General features: G+C 53.4%; 1 protein-coding gene across 1 annotated transcript; it reads left to right on the top strand.

Annotated features, from left to right (window-relative positions):
• Nucleotides 1–14: 14 nt before the first annotated feature.
• Nucleotides 15–12,078, top strand: LOC129737466 (adenosine receptor A3-like). The gene is given in 3 exon segments (XM_055727936.1): nucleotides 15–147; nucleotides 2,445–3,460; nucleotides 3,463–12,078. Coding segments are annotated over 2 exon segments (534 nt in total). The 5' UTR covers nucleotides 15–147; nucleotides 2,445–3,231; the 3' UTR covers nucleotides 3,768–12,078.
• The last annotated feature ends 5,186 nt before the right edge of the window (nucleotides 12,079–17,264 follow it).

Consider the following 17,264-nt stretch of genomic DNA (forward strand, 5'->3'; position numbering starts at 1 on the left):
GGAATTCAAATCCTCAGCACTCGGGCAGCAAATCAGCTGTTGCCTTTCCACAGAGCTACAAATACCTTAACATCGAGGAAACGCTCCCCTCTCTGGACACATCTCCTGAAGCTCACAGCATCCCTTCAGCAGCCTGCTGTCAGTGAGGTACTTTGGAAAGCTATTTTGATGGAAAAAAAATGGAAAAGCTTCCACAAGCCTCTGTACCAGCAGTGTTATAAGCAAACACTTCAGCTGCTTCCTCTTCCGAGCCACAGTTCTAGAAGTGGGAGAAGTGTAACCAGAATTTACTGTGAAAGCTGTCACTTATCAATCTAAATAATCCCTCTGCAGTCACTATAGGAAATGAAGCAGTTCGGGGCGGTTTAGAAGGGTGTTTTGTTAATTTCCAATACTTGATTTAATTCAAAGCATACCATTTCAGTTAAGGCCCCTGAGGTGGCTGAAAAATGCTCTTTACTTGGACCTTTCTCAGTCTCACAAGAACAGTCGTAATGCATGTGGTGTTTGTGGTGACAGCCCTCATTTCTGCTAGAAATCAGTAAGGTGACCAACCAAGGCGTGTTCAAAGACTGGCATACTTTCCTATGCTTTGTCTGTGGAGAAACTGAGGGGAGGTGTGGGACGTGAAGTAGCAGGGAGAGGGTGCAAAACCTGGGATCCGCTTGCTGCAGGTGAGCCCGGCAGTGCATGGTGCCTTGCTCCTCGGTGTGGGTCTGCAGTGAAAGAGCTGCTTCCATTTCAGATGAAACTGCAAAGGGATGCAAACGTGTGAGCTCATGTCAGCCTGCAGGTCAGAGGGTAGCCTGGCTCCCGGGCACGTAGAAATGCACGCTTTCCGGGAATGAGCAAATAGCAAGTAAACGATTAGGTAGATGGTGCCGTATTAGTGTAACGAAGCCTTCAGCAAACATGGGCAACGTTTGATTTCCCATACACCAAATCCACCATCTCTTCCACCCAGCTGTCTGGCAAAACTGAGAATGGGGAAGTAAAACCAGCCCTGGGAGGAGACAGAGCCAGAAAACTATGAGACTTCAATTCCGCTACCATGAAATTGATATAAGTGCTTCTTGACTAGGGGGTGTTTTGGTAGAATTACTGCTGGGAAGATGGTGAACCATCTACAGACAGTCCTAGTCTGCAGCTGAACTGGGCTCTGCTGGTTTTCTAATCAGATCTGACACAGGATGTCTGTGGGTGCAGGATAAATCCCAGGAGAGGCATGTGAAGGTCACAGCTGGGATGTGTGCTGGGCTTTTGTAAGGTGAATGTGTTGTTTCTCCAGGAAGTACCTGGGATGGAGTGGGCAGCTGGCACTTTGCAGCTCTGAGCAGGCATGGGGAGCCTGTGCCCTCCTGGCTGCCAGCCATGCTTGGGCAAGAGTGCTCCCTGCTTCCTGCCCTTGCTATGCATCTCCTCGACTTCAGCACCAGCTTCCTTCTTCTGCCATCTACCCTTGTAGCTGCAGCCAGATGCCTCCTGTAGAGACAGCTACTGCAAAGCTGAGTTACAGGGGCTTCAGTGGGGCCACCCTCCTCTGCCGCCCCGTGCCCGCTGTAAACGCGGCTCCTGAGAACGAGAACTTAGTACTGCCCAGGGCCCTAGGGGCAGCAGCTTGTGCCACGGAGTCAACAGAAAACGTTTCTCCCTCCATTTGCCTTTTGCTTACCCAAAATCCAGCTGAATGTCTTCAGATTTGCCCTCCCCACCCCTTTTTTTGTGGCAGGGGAACAGACTGGACCACTCGAGGTCCCCTGGCCCTGTTTTCTTTGATGCTGCTCCTACACCGCGTATAGTATAGGCTGAGCAGGTTTTAAAGAAGCTCAGAGACAGAGCAGTCTAGCCACAATGCCTTAGAGCTGTGCATCAGCTAATTCACCCTGCTAGGCACCCGGCTGGGGAGGAGACCGAGCCCTTGGGGCTAAACTAGACTAGCAAAATTACCACATGTAACAGCCCCTTGTGGTTTGCTGATAGCATGATGCTGCCATTATATAGTGTTGGCTTTTCTGCAAAAGCACCCGTTAAATGTGCTGAAACCCCAAGGAGGCAGAAAGAAGGGTGTTGCAGGTTTCTTATAAAATGTCTGGTACATGGGTTTCTGTGGACAAGTTGCTCGGCTCATCTTTAAAGGGTTGTGTATGCAGATCAGAAAGCGTGCAAAATTCTGAATGAGGGACTTAATTTAAGGCAGATCGGGGTGGAGCTGGCTTCTGACCTGGCTGTTGGAGGAAAAAGAGAATTCAGTGCAGTATTTCTTAATTTTGCACATAAACAGCCTCAGATGTCCAAAATGTCTGTAGGCAGCCTGGAAGTGATCTATATCACATTGGAGTCTGTGACTGGGATCTTTGCAGTGGTCGGCAATGCCTTGGTGACCTGGGCAGTGAAGCTGAACCCAGCTCTGCAGAAGACCACCTTCTTTTACTTCGTTTCCCTAGCACTCACTGACATTGCCATGGGGATCCTTGTCATACCGCTGGCTGTCATGGTGAGCCTGGGAGTCATCATCCATTTCTACTCCTGCCTGTTTATGTGCTGCCTGATGATGATCTTTTCTCATGCCTCGATCCTGTCTCTCCTGGCCATCGCAGTCGACAGGTACCTGCGAGTGAAGCTGCCGACCAGGTGAGTCTGAGTGAAGGTCCTGTCTTCTCATCTTTTCCCTGTTTCTCTCCTCCCTCACGTTTTCCTTCTCCCTTGCTTGCAGCATCATAAGGTTTCCTGGGCATTGTCAGGTCTCAGAGAAACTCACGCAAAGGCAGAGGTTCCCAAAGAGCAGGCAATGGAGCACCAGCTGCCTGGGCACTCCTGGAAATTCAGCAATGCCTGAAAATCTTAAGCTAAAGAGAGCAGGGTTGCTCATAAATGTGTATATGCTTAAAGTCTGAATAAGGTGGTCGTCTTTAAGGTTTTCCCCTGAGACACAACCATATTCTATACTGGTGCAGGTCAAAATGAACCGGTATTTCTGAGAAAACGTTTTGACCCTGCATCTGTGGGTTCTCATTTAAAAGGACCCAGTCACTATTTGGAAGTGCCCCTCTAGTTTCAACATGGCCAAAGCTGTTAAGGACCAACTGCACAGAACTGTGCTTACTGCAAGTGAGGCCAACCACAAATGAGTGCTTAAAAGCCCACGTTCCTGCATATTGTAGTTCTTTTTTCTGAAGAATCACATCTAATGTGGCTGACGCTTCCTGCCCACCCAGGTACAGGGCAATCTTCATGAAGAAAAGGATTTGTGTGATTCTGGGAATCTGCTGGCTTGTGTCTGTGCTGGTGGGGCTGGTCCCCATGCTGGGGTGGAACCAGCACATGGGCAGCTCCAGCTACATCGAGTGCCGCTATTTGGCTGTGATGAGAATGGATTATGTGGTGTATTTCAGCTTCTTCACCTGGATCCTCCTTCCCTTGCTCGTCATGTGTGCCCTCTGCACTGAGATTTTCTACGTCATGTGGATAAAACTCAGCCGAGCACAGAAAGTCCTCCAGAAGGAGGAACAGTTTGTGGGAAGGAATACAGAATGGCCAAATATCTGGCCTTCATCCTCGTCTTGTTTGCAGTGTCTTGGCTGCCTCTGGGCATCCTGAACTGCATTTTTTATTTCTGCCCATCCTGTGCCATCCCGCAGCCCCTGACGTACCTGAGCATCCTGCTGTCTCATGCCAACTCAGCCATGAACCCCATTGTCTATGCCTTCAAAATACAGAAGTTCAAAGAAACATACACTTTCATTCTGAGGACTTACATCCTGCTCTAGAAGTCAGAGCCGGTTATTTCTAGCGCAGAGCCCACAGCAGAGCTGGGAGTGAGCACCATCTGAGCTGTGTCCTGCGTGTCTGTCTGTCTGGGCTGGAAACAAGAACTGAAAGAGTGTGGAAGCCACAAGAATGGGGAGAAATGGCACAGACGCCAAGACACATTTCTCAGCTCACGCGTTCTGGAGCAACAGTTGTGTGTGTATTTCTCTGTTCAGCTAATTAAGCTCTGAGCAATGCGATGCCGAGTTCAGGTCCCCAGATAACTCCCACAATAAACTCCTTTGCATTTCCAAGGCAAAAGGTGTGAGAGGTTTGGAACAGAGTGGTAGCTGGGTGTGGGGGAGAGATGAACGTTGCTCGTGCTGCAGGACTGTTGCTCTCGCAGTCTCACCCCTCTCTTTGGCTACATTTGCCTGGTTTGAGGATTTTTCCCCCATTATCCCAGAGGCACTACCATCATCACTGATGGACTCAGCCTTGGCCAACAGCAGGTCTGCCTCGGAGCTGGCCAGCCTTGGCTCCATCAGATGTGGGGGAAGCTTCTAGCAGCTTCTCACAGAAGCCACCCCTGCAGCCCCCCTGCTACCAAAACCTTGCCACGCAAACCCACTACATGGAGCTACAAAGAAATGCTCTGGCACGTCGCCACAGAACATACGTCTATAAATGCTGAGGCTATAGGATGTAACGAGCCGCTGGCTGCCAGATTCCTGGCCGCACAAAGAGCGGCACAGCAAAACCCAGTCAAAAAGGACACGGGTCTGGGCGGGGGGCTCAGAGGCCAGCTGCTGGCAGGGGAGTGCTTCACCATCTGAAAATACTCTGACCTGGTTCAATGGGGCAGCAGCACCCACTTGTGGAAAGGTGCTTTGGAACGGAAAGAAAACAAGCAGCCTGTGTGCAAGGTTTTGTTTGCGCCAGCCCGTGAAGTTTAATAGCATTGGATCTTCCCACAGCTTTTTCTTAGAAGGCAGGTGCTTTCCCATGGAAGCGCAGTCTGTCTAAAGGATGCCCACAACGCTGCTGGTCCTACCAGGGCACAGGCTGTTGGGTTTCTTTTTGTCTTCCTTTTTAGCAGCTGTGGACTGCAGCTGTGTTCAGAACCCCCCCTGTCTGCAGTAAGCCCACATCCATGTGCCTGCGCAGGTGTGTGACCTGGGACTGGAAACCTGCCGCTGAGCAGAGGGACAGGGGTCTTGCTTCACACCTGGAGTGCGTGGCACACTGAGCCAGGTGAGGTGAGAAATGCTTCATCGGTTCATCCCGTGACGCTCAGGTCAGATTGTGCAAGAGGCTGCTGCAGCCACTACTGCGAGAGGAGGGGACATCGCCTTCCCAACAGGGATGTGACTGACCTGAAGCCTTCGCTGCCCCGGCTCCCCGTGCTTCTATGAAGAAATAAATGATCCAAACAAAAAAGCCCTTTGGGTCGCTGTGCCCACTGATGCAGCCAAGACCAATGCCATCGAACCCAGCAGAGCTGCACCTGCCCTGACTGGGGCCGAATGGGGGTGTTTCCACCCAGCACCCCCTGTTCCCACCGGGTTCCTGCCGGGGAAGGCACAAGGTGCGCTTATTTTCTTCAGATGCTTCCTCCACCAGGCAGCATCTGTTTCCTGTCCTAAATATGAAAGAACTGGGTTGCTGGGCTGCTGTGACGCCTCTGTCACCAGAGGAGGATGAGCCTGTGCTCTTCCCCTGTCTCTGCCAGGCACGAGCATGGCTTCCCCCCACCCCGGGGTGCTGCATCCCTCCCCGCGGCCCCGCATACTCCTTCCCTGGGTGCTCGGCTCTTCTCCCACTGCCCTCCTTCAGCCCCAGCGTCAGGAAACACTGGGCTGGATGTTTTTATGGCTTGCAAAGTGATTAAACACTCCCTGCACCGAGGAGCCAAATGGGGCCAGTGTGTGTGATCAGGGAGCGTTTTGGTGTGGAAACCAGCTCTGCTCTCCCCTTCCCACCGCTTATTTGCAGGCACCCAGCCCCCAGCTGAAGGGCTCCCTCCTTTGCCCCTCTACCAAACCGCTCTCCCGTAAGCACGGGTTGTGCTCCTGCCAAGAGGCTTAGGGAAACATATGGCTGAGCTCAGGCAGCAGAGCCCCGAACATCGCTGCTAACAGCCCTCCGCTTACCGCTGCTGGCGGCTACGCTCTCTGTGTGCGCGCAAGTGTATACATATAAATGTGTGCTGCCATAATATATAATCCTTTTGCTAGTTGTGGCGGTGTGGTTGGTGTATTTGAATGCCTTTGCTGCCACATACGTTAATGTTTTTTCATAAAAACAGTTGTGATTTGAAGCAGGCCACCTGGTGCATGCCAATAAAGCTGGCAGCAGGAGGGACTGTAGGTAAGAAGGATCAAACTGGGCTGTGCAGGGATCCAGGTTTTATTTTTCTATTCCTCCCTGGTTTCAGGAGGGCATCAGCCATCGAGCAACGGCAGAGAGGCTGTCGGACATCTCAGTAGCCTGCTCTGGACAAGTGGGAGGATGGTGCTGAGGTGGATGATGCAGTCTTCCTCAGTCCCTGGGTTCATGGCTGGCACTGAGAACTTCATGACCTGCTGACCCCCAGCCCTCTCCAGTCACCCAGGGCAGCTCTGTCCTTCCCTGCTGCTGGTTCCCTGTTGAGAGCTCCCTCCCTGCTGTAGTTCAGAGCTGCATCCAGAAGTGCTGGTGTGACCCAGCCCCAGGTGGTGGGAACCACCAGACCCCTCTTTGTTCCCCACCACCTTTTACTCCCAATCCTGCTGCTTACATCCAGCGGGCTCTGCTGTCCCCGCTCCTGCTCCCCAGGCTGCGGGCTGGGCTCTGGGAGCTGGGGCACCCCCAGAGCACTCACAGCCCTAGAGAAACTCAGCCACAGATCTGCTGCCACACAAAACCGCCCGCCTGCGAGCAGGTTGCAGCTGGAGTAAGTTTGCAAGCCAGCAATTTAAGGCTTTGGTTTAGATTAGGATTCAAAGGTGTATTTTTAGATCATATTATTTAGCTGACGCAGTGGTGCCCGCAGAGCTCTGCGGAGCAGGCGGCTCGGGAAGGAGCCCGTGCCGGGAGCAGGTTGGGCTGGGCAGAGCCCAGGGATGTGGTAGTCTGATGGGGTTAAACAGTGTTTCAGATCGTAGTCCCCAAGCACTTGATGGATTTGCCATCCAAAGGCTGTAGTCAGCTTGCTCACTTCTTGGATGGCTCCAGTGAAAGGCTTCCAGCTATTCCCCAAGGATCCTCCTACATCCTGGTGAGATAAGGATCAGGAAGGGAAGGTCTATCTGCAATCTCAGCTGCGGCTTTGAGCACAGATTCCCTTTTCGAATTGGGGGTGGAGGGGAGGAGAGCAGATTTTCTAGTAAAAAAAAAAAATATTTCTGAAAGTGACACGCAGAGGCAGAAGAAAAAAAAAAGTCCCACAACAATGATCTTATCAAGTGAGTCAACAACAGCGACAGCCGCCTTTGTTCTGGTGGGGCTGTAAAACACTTGCAGGGAGAGCAGGCTGCCCTGCCCACGCACCCTGCTCGGGCTCGGGGCTCCCGGCTGTCCCCCAAGACCTGGGCTGTCCCCCAAGACCTGCTCCCGCATGGTCCCGGTGTGCCCCTGCTGCAGCCTGGCCTCCGCACTTTGAGGCATCAACGCACCGCGCTCTCATTCCTCTTCCCTTACTTTCCAGCAGCTTCTGCTCTTGTGCCAGGAGCTGTGGAGGAGGTTTTTTTTCCTGGGACTGTAAAATTTAATATTTACCTTAAAGGAAAATAAAAAGCAGCAGTAGCTTATAAAGCAAGAGGTGGTGAGTGGCAAGTGCTGTCCTGGCTCTTCCCTGCCTTGAAAGGAAGCGAGAGCAAAGCAGGGAGGATGTGAATGTGAGGAAGGGTCACATCTGGTTTAACAGAGACAGATTGTGGCCCAGTGAATGACGAGCCAGAATGAGCGTCTGGAGCCTGGCGCTGGTGACTGATGTCGTGTCACTGCTCTGTGCCTCAGGTTCCCCATCATGGGAAGAGGGTCAGTCTGGTCCTGACAGAGCGTTCCACGAGCTGGGAAGGGCTGGACAGGAGCACAGTCCTTTTGGTTTCCTTCTGAAACTTCCCATTTGGGCTTTGTTCCATCTGCCCCCCTTGGATGTGGAGGGATGGTGATAGAACACTGCTGTCAGCCTTTCTTACAGATGGGAAAACTGGTACACATACAGCTTTGCTGGAAGACAAAGTTCGCTGTCCTTAGAATCCAGATTTTGTTCCAAAGATGATATCAACCACTGTCAAAAACAAATTGTCAGAGGAGAATCAGATCTGGAAAGCTCTTTCTCGCTTCCACATCCCATTCTCTGAACTTGAACTGTGCTGGAAATCAGAGACTTTCTCCTGGTGACTCAACCCCCGCAGTGTTTTGAACAGCCAGAAAAGGTGCAGACGTGTATCTGCTGCTGCCTGCTCTTCAGTGCAACAGCAGTGCATAGCCTCAGTCTTGCCTGGTCCTGAATATTATTTAAAGCAGAGCAATAAAGCTGGAGAGTGTATAAAGCGCCAGCCTCGATCAGCCCAACGGTGGCCGGAGCTGGCAGATGGTGCTGCAAGATGCACCAGTGCCTGCAGCAGCCGGTGGCTGCCTGTCGATGCAGCAGCGTGGGAACCCACTGGCGTCTGCTCCCGCCGGCCCCTGGCCCTCTGCATCGCTGCTCTGCACCCCAGTGCTGCCGGCACGTACAGCCCACGGCACGCGTGACCGCAGCCCTCCAGGGCGGCCATAGCCCACACTCACAGAGCAGGAGAGATCAGCGTAGTAATACACAGTGTTAATGCCTTGAGGACCATGGCAGCACTGGGGTAAACTGCATCACTGGTGTTCCCTCGGTATTTTAATTCCTGGGAGGCAGCAATCTGTGGCTTTGCCTGATTTCTCAAGGAGCATGCATGGTGACCTGGGCATCTCCTGCAGAGACAGCTTTGGTACTGCAAGTGGGAGTGGAGCAACCGGCATCACTCCCAGGGCTTCACAGGGCACTGCAGTGGGGACGAGCTCATGCTGACAACGTGCCCATCGCAGGAACCATGGCCCCAAACCCTCTTACTGGGCAAGCAGGGAGCCGTTTTCCTCCTGAGTGGGTCTGCACCTCTCTGGAGCAGGCTGCCAGCTCCTGCCCCTCAGCCACCACAGGAAAAGCTTCGCTCCTTTTAAGTCCAGGGGGCTGGTAAAGCTTCCCCGAAGCAGCTGTCTCCATGTATGGGATGGCATCCCTGTCCCGGGACAGTGCTCACCGCGGCCGCTGCCTCTCCACGGGCACGGCCGGCCGCTTTCCCTGCCCTGCGCTGGGTGGTGGGAGATGCTGCTCCACAAGTGGAACCTGACTCAGAAAACAGCAAGAACCGGTGCAATACTTCTGCTCCCTCTGTGGTTTTGCTCGTCTGGATTATGTGGCTTTGGATTTGAAACCTCCCGAAACCTGGGAGTGAGTGTATCTGTTTGCTCTTCTTGCTCAGCTCCTTAGGGAGTGCAGTGCTTGTGTGGGAGGGAGACGGGGCTGTCAGACCAGTATGGCTCGGTGGGTTTGCCCGCCAGACAGCAGGAACGCAGCAGCTGCAGCTCTGAAACGGCTCCCGCTTGTCAGCCCCTGGAACTCCAAATACAAACAGGGCAGGAACACGGACAGGGGCTTGGATGAATGCTATTTTTGTGTGTTTCAAAATTAATTGCATTAGAATTGGAGTTTTTTGTGGTTTTCTTCAGGTGTGGCGATGGAGTGGGTGAAGCCACAGTTGGGGCAGAGCAACCAGCACAGGACCCCATTTGATGCCAAACCCGTTCACACGCACGGCAATGACCTTTCCCAGCCCGTGGGAGCAGCGATTACCCGGTCATCCGGCTCTCCCTGCCCGAGGCTGTTCCTTTCTCTCGAAGTACCCAGGGCTGTGACTGAGCTGAAGCATGCCGTGCTTTCCCTGCTGACCCATGCGTTATGGGCCAAAAGGACTCGGGGGCTGCTGCAAACAGCTGACCTCCATTTGTGCAGTAGCCAGAAGTCCTCCACAGTCTTGGCCCTCCTCTCTCTTCCCCATTGGACACCAGATGACTTTTGGCGCTGCGACACGTCACACAGCAGTGGGCTGGTCCTTGTCCCACTGTGTCACATCATGCCAGAGAACCTGGGCAGAAAGCACAGTGCTGCCTTTGCTCCCTGTTCCATTGTCCCAGCAGCTGAGGACGTGTCATGGGACCTGCCGCTCCTGCAGCACACCCACCCTGGGGTTAGACACCCCAGCCCCAGCTGTGGAGCTGCTGTGTTTGGGCTGGGTTTGGCGAGGCAGGGTGCGTGCAGTGCTGGTCCTGCGCTGCTGGAAAGGCTGAGGGTGGTCACCCTGTCCTCTCAAACCTGCAGGGCTCCCTGCTTCCTCAGCTGGCACCTCTCTGGAGCCTGGCAGAGCCCGGGTAACACCGGCATCGAGGTGTTCACCGCTGTGGCATGAGCTTCGCCTTGTTGTGTGTGCGGGGCAGGTTTGCAGGAGAGCAGCTCCACCAGCACCCGGCGCACCCCAACAAACCTGGCACAAGGGGAGGAAAACTGCGACTGGGGCAAAATATCCTGATGGTCGTGGCCACCCCGGGACCCCGCACAGCCATGGCAGAGCACTGAGCCAGCCCCCCCGCTCCCTTGCGCAGCAGCGGCGATTTAGCAAAGCAAAGGAGCGTTTCCCCACGGACAGTGCCATCGCAAGGCTGCCGCCTCCCGCTGCCCAGCTGTCCCTGCCCCGTCTCCTCTAAATCAGAATTTATCCCCATTCATCTAAGCCTACCTGGCATGGTGACAGCCCGTTTATTTTGCAGAATAAACAGGTGGTTTCTTCTCCTCTTTCAACTGGCAACACTTTGGAAATGCAGCTTTTTGGAATATTTTGTTCCTAGAGGTGCTTCTCTGACTTGTTGCACAGCAATATAGAGACATCACCCATCAAAAGACAGCAGTTCTGAGTGTTCAACTCCCATGTAACACGAGAGGAAATTACCTCTCAATTTCTGTGTAAAAATTTTCCTGCGTGGCTGTTACCGGGCACCTGGCAGGTGGCAGCAAACACAGGATCCTGCCACGCACCCACCACTGCCGCTGACTCTGCTGCACAGCACAGAACTTTCCGTCCTCACTCTTCATTAGAGATTGTTTTAAAATCTCATGAAAATAGCATAAAATAAATCACAGGGAGATGAAAGGAAGGTTTGAGCTGGCAGGAGATTCTTTAAAGAGGCACTATTTATACAAATTGTCCAGCTGACATGAGAGAAACTGTTTTGATGTTTTATAAACTTTTCTGCTGATAATTTTGCATCTAAGTATGGCAAGGCTGGGGGAGGCAGAACAGGGTGAAATGCCAAAGACAAGGGCCTGAGCTCTCTTCCCAGCTCTTATTTTTGACCACCAGGAAATTATTTAACTGCAGCAGACTGGGACTCACAGCGGCCTCTTTCTCTTAAAAGAGAGAGGGAGGAAGGTGCCGTTATCCACCGGTGAGCAGCCGCTGGAGGAGACAAGCCGCCTGGCACAGGCAGCACTCACTGCCGCTCCTGCCCGCACCAGCCCCAGGGCAGGGGTACAGGCCATGGGGTGTAAACCCTGTGTAGCAGTTTCTCCTTATCCGTTTGTCTCCAACAAGGGCTGAACAGACATTGCCTGAAATGGGTGGGTCTAACATCAGCCACGATAAATATATGTGCTTAATATTGGGTCACTGAATTATTCTTCATTTCAAATGTTTACCTGCACGTCAGCCTACAAAATGTCCCGATCAGGTGAATGTTACCGAGGTGTACACAGATTGCAGCTGGGCTCTAAAAAGCTCTCCGGAAACAAGCTGTGTTCATGGCACTTAAACAGAGGTCTGCAAAGCATTTGCTCACTTTTGAACAATACACGCCTGCCTTTCTGTTTCCCGAGTGAAAATCCAAAATTTAGACAAATGATTGAAGATGCAGCCTCTTCGATCCAACACCAAACTGAAGGCATGGCCATTTGTTGTCATTTAAAAGCCCATTAACACGTTCTGAATTGCACTGCTGGCTCCTTTGCCCTGGCTACCTTTCAAGTCAGACAATTATTTTCAGCCTCTCCAAACTCTTTGCGTACTTGACCAGAGCTCACCCCCCCTTCCGCCCCTGCCTGCGCCCAGCGATGCCGTGGGCTGGACCGGGACAGTCGCCTTCATCCTGGGAGGCTGCAGAGCAAAATGATTGCGCTGCAGTTTGTGAGGATGAAAGATGCTCATAATATGCAGAATGTTGTTTTTATTATTACTAGTAATAAAGCTGATAATGCCTGGCTTCTGCCCATGTCAGGCAGTGGGGCTTAATGGCTACTCAAACTATAGGTACAGTAGTAGCAGCGTGAGAAGCGTGCAGAGCTCGGGCTCCCTCCGAGCAGGCACAAAAATTCCTGGGGTGCTTGTGCCGTGTTCTGCCTCCTGTGAGCCACACAGTTTGTGGATCTGGATGCTGCTGAAGTCCCCAGGGGGGAGCAATGAGTGTCTGGGGGAGTTAACCAAGTCCATTACCCCTTTCTTGGCTCTCTCCATCCCCTTCCTTGCCCTGGCCATTCCCCAGGAACGCAGCTGCAGGGAGCCGGCGGGGTGTCACCCACCTCCAGAACTGGGGATTCCTGGGTCAGGACCCCGCAGGACTTTGGGTGCCACACGGATGAAGGCTGTGGGTGCTGTGGTGTGCCTTGCTCCATCCTTCTCCTTCCCCTGCGTCTGGCTCCTCACCTGTTGTGTTTTGTAGAAACCTCCTGCTGTGGGTGAGCGAGTACTCCAGGATGGGGAACATCTTTGTGTAATTTATTTATGAAACATGACTCACCCTCTGACTGGCATTCATGGACAAATTCATCATTGTCAGCATAACTGCTTGCGGAGGGGGGAGCTTGTATTTCCCCTGGATATCTTTTAAGTGCTTTTTTCCTGCCTTTAGTTTTCTGATCAAACCAAGGTCTTATTTATAGTATGGCCATTTATGTCTGGGTAAGCCCAGAGTGGCCCCAATGGCTTAAAAGGATTTACTCTAGATTTACATGGGTGTAACGAACAGAGGGATTTGGTCCTGTGGCGGCAGTAATCCTCTCGGAGGTGGAAGCAGAGGCTTTCCCCGCAGGAACAGTAATTCCCATGAAAACGAGCAAACGAAACCCCACAGGCCCTTGTTGAAGGGGCAAGGAGCTGTCGGCACGGCGGTCCCGCTGCACGGGGTGTCTGCAGGGCTGGCGCTCCCCCGTCCCCCAGCCCTCGCCGTGCCCCCCAGCCCCCGCAGCAGCAGTGCCCGCTTGCCGCTCCCTCCCGCCTGGGCTGGGCTGGGCAACCCCGTTCTGCTCTGCAACACAACACGTGGCGTGGCCGGAGCGGAGAAGGCACGAGGCTCAGTGCCCACCTCACAGCCAGGCAGCACCAGCTTACCCAGGCAGAAAATGAAAGACTGTCACAAACAAAGTTGCCAGGGAGGAAGAGAAAGGCTTTTGGTCTTTATTTGATCAGATGATACTACTGAAAACAAAGTTTTCCAGGGGACTGGTGCTGAGAGGGCACAAAGTGCCCGGAGCCTCCCTGGGAGCTGGTCTCCGTGCCGGACCAGCCTCCACAAACAGGAAGATGAGCTGGAGCAGCCGGGCTCAGGAGGCTTCCAGGGTCCAGGTTTACCAGGGAGGCTCTTTAGGAAGGAAGCGTTGTTTATACCTTTTTATTTTTAATTTACGTATATTTGGATCCAGCCCTTTCCATGATAGATGGCAGAAATCAAGGCCTCTTTTGTTCTCCAGTTAACTCAGAGATGTTACTTGGTTCCTTAGGGAAAAAAAAGGATATATTTTTCTTTACTGTCTATTTGCAGCAAAACACACAGAGATCTCTCATTGTAGTGGAAAAACTCAGCTTTCCTAATGACACTTATTGCCAAGCTCACTGCCCTGATTTTGGGGGAAATAAATTGTTCTTAAACACTTGCTCCAATACACAGTTTTGGAGACTCCTAACAATGTATCTGGAGTTTGCCTGTGAGATAGGTTAGTGCCGGAGGAGTCGCAGGACACTTACTCTACCATGGAAGATAATTTAAACAGAGCGTGTTGCTGGCTAAATAATAACGTAACATTTGTTATTGGCCTGAGAATAAGATTTAGTACCTATTTAGTGCAGCTTTACAGCACCTCAGAGCCCCAGAAGGAGCTGCGAGGTGATGGGATGGCTGTATTTATGGGAGATTGGATGGCACAACCATTACATTTTTTGCTGAAGAAGAAATATGGAAAATGCACGTCTGGAAGGACGGTAAGATAAAGCATTAGCGTTTCCATGTCCTCAGCTCCTCACGGTTTCCGCTCTGCTTCAAAAGCATGAGGCGGGAGGGGGGATGAAACTGCTGTGCTGGGCTTTGCTCATTCTGCAGACGGGAAACGCAAATCATGCTCACTCAAGGTTTCCGTGCAGGGATGGAGTGGAGGGAGCCCACGAGCTAGCAAGAGTGGGACCCATGAGCAGGGAACAGGGAGGGCACCTGAGCTAAGATCTGGGTTGGACACAGATATATGTAGAGAGATTGACAGGTAGATAACCCCACCATTATCAGGTAGCAGGATGGAGTCCAGGCAGTGTGGGTCTTGCATCACCCCAGCCCCAGCTACGAGCGAGCGTGTGCCACCTCCAGGAGGGATGGCTGCTGCATCTCTCCAGCAGGTCCTCATCCCTAAAACTTGGTGCTCAGCTGTGGGTCAGAGCAGGGGGAAGAGCTGCACCTGGAGCAGACAGACCCACTGCCAAGCACTGCCCCTTTACAGAGCTGTTTGCTACACACCAGCAAGTGTTTGATTTCCTTATCTTGTGGAAGTTTAATTTGTGGAGGAAATCCTGTCCCCCTTTGCCTGCCTGGCACTGGCACGGCCTCATGCCGTGCTCTGCAGTCATTAGGGCAGGAAGGTTCTTCAGGGCAGCCCCGTTACCACCAGCCTAACGAGCATGCAGCCAAGGGTCCACGGCAGATAACGCCACGGGAGGATAAATCACAGCATTTCAGGTTCCTTGGTTACCCAAAGCAAACATTGCAATCAGCTCTCAAAATAGTAAGGCCACTGACAAATGGGCAATTTATGGCCACCTTGAGCTGCAGCCTGAAAGGCTCTGCCATCCCGGGAGCGGAGGCTCAGGGATCTCCTTCAGGGGCCTTCGCTGGGAACGTGCCCGCTCTGGACGCAGCTCTGTAAGGCCCGGGAGCTCGCTGCCCTGCCCGGCCCCCCGTGGGCTCAGCCTGGCCGTGCTGGAACACACCTTTGAGGGAGCGAGTCAGTCTGTGTTTCTGAAGGGCAGAGAAGCCACAGCTCTCGCTAGCATCACCCAAGAGCTGTGGGTCTGCCCTGTCTAAGGGCTGCATCACTCTTTTGCTGTAAGCCCTGGTCCCATGTTCCGTGTGATGTTCTGCTGCCCAAAACCACCCTGTCCACGTGGTGCCATTTTCCTGGGTGCATATTTCGAAGCTGCAATCAGCTCGTTTTAAACACTCCTTAGAGCAGTTCTAGTCTTTTCAAGTCTCAACCCAAGAGAAGCTTTTCAGGACAGATGGAAGCCTGCTGGCTCTTCTCTCCCATGGTTTCACGCCCAGTTTGATGTATGAACCAGGACCCAGTGCCGTGGTCAGTGCTGGGTTCCAGTGGCCCTTGCAGACCCACAGCCAGCTCCCGATTCCTGCCCACCGGGAATGGAAAAGCAGCACCGGACGCACGATTACTGTACAAGGTGGATTGTTTAGCACCAAGCAAGCAGCTGCGGGCATCACTAGGAGGCGGCGATCCCGGTGTCTGCAAGACCCACTTCATCCCTCTGATTGCTCAGGATGGGGGGCTGGAGGGTACCCACTGCCCCTCCACACCACCTGGCTGGGATGGCATGGGAGCTCAGCTCGGAGCAGGCGAAGGACGGTGACAGAGCAGCCACTGCTCTGCAAGACGTGGAAGAGATGAGTCTGAGGGAGCGGCACTTGCCTTGCTTCGGGGTCACGAAGTTTGCTGCTGGCACCGCTCGCTTGCTCATGGCCCAAGAAAAACATCCCTCCCAGCCCTCCTGGCAAAGCACAGATCCACCAGCGCCACTCTGCCTTTGGAGAGGAGTGCTGGACCCGCTCCATCCCTGTGTGCCGGCTCTCCAAGGCAGCTCTACTTGCTGTGGGCTTGGCCGTGGCCAGGTGAGTGGGAAGAATTCTCTCCCCCTCCTCCTCCTCACTGACCACTGGGGTTGGGACGACAGGCTGTGTCACCAGTGCTGGGGGAGTATTGGTGGGGTTTGGAGGAGAAGCAGCTCCAAATCACGGCTCCAGACCCAAACCCGCCTGTTGTCCTCTGTAACTGGTGTCCTTGCCACCTGCAGTGCTCAGCCAAAAGCATCGCAGGTTTGACAGGGTGCCAGCAGTGGGCAGGCAGCACGGAGGCTTGCTCTGAGGGATCTGCAGGTCCCAGCACAAGTTACTGTGCACACAGGAGACATGGTGACACTGGAAGAACCACACCAAGGACATTTCTTAGCAATTGCGAGAAACTAGCCATTCTCATTCTGCATGGAAATGAAAAAGCCCTGTGTGTGGGCTGCCAGGACACCTGCCAGTTGGGAAGACTCCTGGCAAAGCAGCAGAAGCAGCCAAGCCACAGCAGAGCCAGTGTCAAAGAGCTGCTGGTGTCCCACTGGCATCGAGGCGGTGGCAGCGGCGTGCCTGGGACATCCCAGTCAGAGAAGCAGGGAGGGCACCTCTCTGGTTCCTGGCAGCCCAGCTCCAAGTGCGGGCTCAGCGTGGCAAGGCTGGAGCTCGCACTGAGCTACCCCTCGGCTCGCTGCCAAGGGACGGGGGGCACAGAGCGCAGCGCATGAGTGGAGGGGCTGCAGGCGGGGATGGGGAGCCCTGGCTCCCTCCCCGGGACGTGCCCCCACAGCAGTCTGGCGGTGACAGGAGCCATCAGCGAGAACTCGTCAGTCTGGTATGCGGCACCTCACCACAACATACAGCGCAGGCAGTAAAACAAGTGATTAAATGCTCTGATATCTCTGCGGTTTCTGTAACTCTGGAAGTACAAGTGGAGTTTTCTGTTATTAAGGTAACTCTAAGAACTGGCCCCAGTCACCCCACGAGCTCAGCACACATTCGGGTATATCAAACGGGGTAGCAGTCCTTGGGAGGCTTCCTGGCTGTTTTGAGTAAATGGGAGCTCTCCTGGTGGATAACTGCCCTCACCCCGGCATGCCTGTTCCTTCAGAAAACAGCCGCGGGAGCTCAGCTTCGTTCCAGTCCCCCGCAGCGAGCAGGTACAATGCCGGTGACTTGCTCCTCGCTGGCACTGCCCACCGGCTGGAGCAGGGCTCAGTCCGACGTCCACCCGTCTGTTTTAGTAGGAATCCAAGAAAGTAGGTGACCCAAACCCCAGCTGTTTGCCCCCATACTGCTCAGGTCATTGCTGGGCTGCATGCTGCACCGTCAGGGTGTTCAGCTTTTTTTCC

The sequence above is a fragment of the Falco cherrug genome, chromosome 16 (assembly GCF_023634085.1).
Source record: "Falco cherrug isolate bFalChe1 chromosome 16, bFalChe1.pri, whole genome shotgun sequence".
NCBI classification, from domain to species: domain Eukaryota; kingdom Metazoa; phylum Chordata; class Aves; order Falconiformes; family Falconidae; genus Falco; species Falco cherrug.